This window comes from Nanorana parkeri, unplaced genomic scaffold, assembly GCF_000935625.1.
Source record: "Nanorana parkeri isolate BGI_ZX_2015 unplaced genomic scaffold, ASM93562v1 scaffold119, whole genome shotgun sequence".
NCBI lineage: Eukaryota > Metazoa > Chordata > Amphibia > Anura > Dicroglossidae > Nanorana > Nanorana parkeri.
Window position 1 is genome coordinate 440,022 of NW_017306387.1, and position 3,615 is coordinate 443,636.

Genomic DNA, 3,615 nt, shown 5'->3' on the forward strand with positions numbered 1-3,615 from the left:
TGGAGAATACCACCAGCTATGGAGGACTACAAATCCCAGCATTAGTACATTATAGTATAATGTTGTACTATTGCTGGCATTTGTTGTATTCCTATATAGCTGCTGGTATTCTGCATTTTGCCGTATAATCATTATACAGCGCACTGCAGAATGTCACCAGCTATAGAGGACTACAAATCCCAGCAATAATACATTATATACAGTGCAATGCAGAATAACCCCAGCAACAGAGGACTACAAATCACAGCAATAGTACATTATAGTATAATGTACTATTGCTACATTCCTCTATAGCTGCTGGTATTCTGCACTGCGCCGCTGTATAATGTACTATATTGCACACCACTCCACACCATACTTCCACCGCGCCAAGCTTGCTCCCGTGATGGACTACAATCTCAATAGAAACTAGTAGTCCATCACTGGAGCCCTTTTTTAAAAATCCGATTAGTCAATTAATCGAACTTAATAATCGGCTAACTAATCGATTATGAAAATAATCGTTAGCTGCAGCCCTATAGTCACCGCTCCAAGTTCAATCCTGTGATGGACTAAAATTCAATACAAATTAGCTAACTAATCGTGAGATTGTAGTCCATCACAGGAGCGAGCTTGGAGCAGTGGCTACTTTACAACACACACAGGGACCACGGGGAACAAAAGTAACCACCCTCCAGAAGGAAGGACAGTGTCAGCACCAATTCAGAGATGATGTGAGGAGCTACAGCCGAGTGATACACAAATAAGAGGGTTGGCAAGGTTTAGGTGTCCCTGTTTCATGGTTTGGTCTGACAGTATGCTCTGCCTTTAATGCAGAACTACAGTCTCCTACAAATGTCTTCATGTTGCAGTGCAACCCGTGCTGCAACTTTTCCAGGCATCTACTGTGCTGCAGTACATGTAATAAGCAGGTAAACTGACACACAAATCCAGCTCTATGGTTTGATGAGTTTAGTACAGAGGAACTTAAGTGCGCTGCACAGAGCCCTGACCTCAACCCTACTCAACAACCTTTGGGATGAAGTGGAATGACAATGGCGAGCCAAGTCTTACCGCCCTTCAGTACCTGACCTCACAAATGTTTTTTTTCTCTGAGTGGGAACAAAGATCAAGGGCCGATTCACACTAACACACATGCTAAGCCATGCTTAGTTTTAGCATGAGGACTAGTGTGGGGTGAGCGGTTGGGGGTTGGGTTGAGCGCTGTGATGCACTGTTGTAAAACATCGCAGTTTTATTTTCTCTATTTGGTGTCACGCCCACAAATTGGTGTCATCAGCGAGGCATAGAAAATAATTGTTTTCTATGTGCCGCAGCGGTGACTGGCATTAGCATTTTTCAGCAGCTGGGCATAGTCAGCGCAATTGGTGCAAACAAGCCCAAAATCCAAAACCTTTGGAAAGTCTTCCCTGAAGAAGAGGTTATTACAGACAGTAAAGGAGGACCAACCACCATATTAATACCCATAGTTTTGGGATGGGAAGTCCAACTCAAAAAGGTGTGCTTGACTAGTCTTAAATATTTGTCCATATAAAGCAGGGGTGGGCAAACTCCGTCCCTCCAGCTGTTGTGGAACTACAAATCCCCTGAGGCTTTGCAAGATTCTCACAGCTACAGGCAAGACTCCCAGAGACAGATGCACCATGGGATTGGAAGTTCCGCCACAGCTGGAGGGCTGGAGTTTGCCCACCTCTGATCTAGAGCATTTTGTTTTTACATCATTCTGGATACAATATGCCAAAAATAAATCAATATGCAATGCATCTTTAGTCATGTGTTCAGTAAGAACAGATGCACCATAACTTGACTATGATGAGGGGGTGAAACTGGGTTGAAGACCTATTCCGGTGGAGAGACTTTTTTTCTACACAAAACCGACTTCCTGCCTGGCAATTCTAAAAAAAAGACATTGCAATTGGCATGTGCAAATATTCTTAGTATAAGTGGTGAACAGCATAGAATCACATCACAGCAACTATAAACAGTCACAATTAGGACGGGTGGGGGCACATCTTCCAATGAAAAGCACGGTTTAGGAGTCGGAAACCTTTGTTCTACTGGCACCAATACAGGTGTCCAGCAGTCCTTTTTGATTCTGCATTTACCAGCTGAACAGGATTGGCATTGGTTGCCTTGTGCATGAAGAAACTGGCATTTCACATTCATTTGTATGTCATGGTTCCAAAGATATGGTCAACCTACTTTTGCTGAGCCAAAAATAGAGGATGTCTGCAATTCCTTGTCATCATCTTCTTTCCGGGGGTGAATGACCAGAGTCACATGACAGCTATTTTCTGTGGCAAATTTCCTGAAAGCACCAACTATGTAGTCCTGCAGTGCAAATCTGGAAGACAGGCATTAAACACGTGTTAAGACAAAGACTTTGTACATGAAACATCTGCACGGAAATTACTGGACACAACTTAAAGTGGAACTCCAGAAAAATATTTTCTTAGTTTGGACAGCGCAGAGAAAGGTTAGTTCTTTTATCAGCTTTTGTGTTGCGATTTGTGCCCTCACATGTGCTATCCTAGTGGCACCCTGGGCAGTGTTGTTAGTCGAACATACAGGGGAATGGGAACGTCAGCTGACAGCAACACCACAGATGTCGACAAGGCAGGAAGTCAGGGCAAACTAAGAAAAAAAGGGTAGAATACTTGAAAGAGAATTTAAATTTAAAGTTTAATCGCTAGACAAAAAACTTTATTATTTTTAGTTTTGAAAAAAGTGGAATAACGATCTATTTGTACTGATGACCACTGTCTGAGAGAAAAAGTGATGGGAAATGCAAAATTTTAGCATTGCAACAAGAGGTAAGAGGAAATCTTCTAATGTGTACACATGTCCCAAGAGGAGGTATTCCTACTTTGTTTGCTTACTTTATTCTTACTTTGGGAGAAGTACATTTCCCCAATGATACAGACAGCAAAATGCCTGGCAGGGGTGGTAACCCTAGTATATAAAACTAAAAAGAAAGTTTGGGCTATACATACACTAAAAAAGGCATTCAAAAGTGAAGTGCCCTTCTTTATTTTTATACAGTGAACCTAGTCTCTGCCCATGTAGGGCAAACCATAAGGTTCATTTTAACGCCTGCCCCTGGCAGCTGCTTATACTTCTCTACTTCATTCACTGTGGGAAGTGAAAGAATATACCCAGTATGTCGGTTCTGGTTGTTGGCAATGGGTAGCCCCGCAGGCATACAGCACTGTTACATTGGGGCAGAGAGAGAGAGAGAGAGAGAGAGAGAGAGAGAGAGACAGAGAGAATCCTCGGCCACGTATATGCGCCTCACTTCTGAAGGGTGAACTGAATGACTGGGTAGTGAAGGCAAGTACAATAATAGGAAAATAATAGGTTCAATTTAAACTGGCCATAGATCCAAGACCATGATTAGCTATTTGAATAACCATTAGGCCACAGCAGAGTAACTGAACAATTTGTAAAGGCTTGAATGTGTACCAGTGGACGTTTTGGAACAGACAGCATCCTAACTTGGAACCAACAATGTATGCGAGTGAGCAATATGGTCCTTTTCAGACCTTCATATGGCAGTACAAAAACTGTGATGGTGTATAGTATACCACTGAGTTTGGGAAACCCTACATTTAGCAG

The 3,615-nt window shown here is 42.5% G+C and overlaps 1 protein-coding gene across 1 annotated transcript in view; it reads right to left on the reverse strand.

Annotated features, from left to right (window-relative positions):
* The window catches only part of CUNH10orf2 (chromosome unknown C10orf2 homolog), a 15,026-nt gene that overhangs the window by 4,896 nt on the left and 6,515 nt on the right, over positions 1-3,615 (reverse strand). Inside the window, exon 4 of the mRNA XM_018553392.1 lies at positions 2,203-2,344. Within this exon, the coding sequence (XP_018408894.1) occupies positions 2,203-2,344 (142 nt within the window). The remainder of the gene's footprint in view (positions 1-2,202; positions 2,345-3,615) is intronic.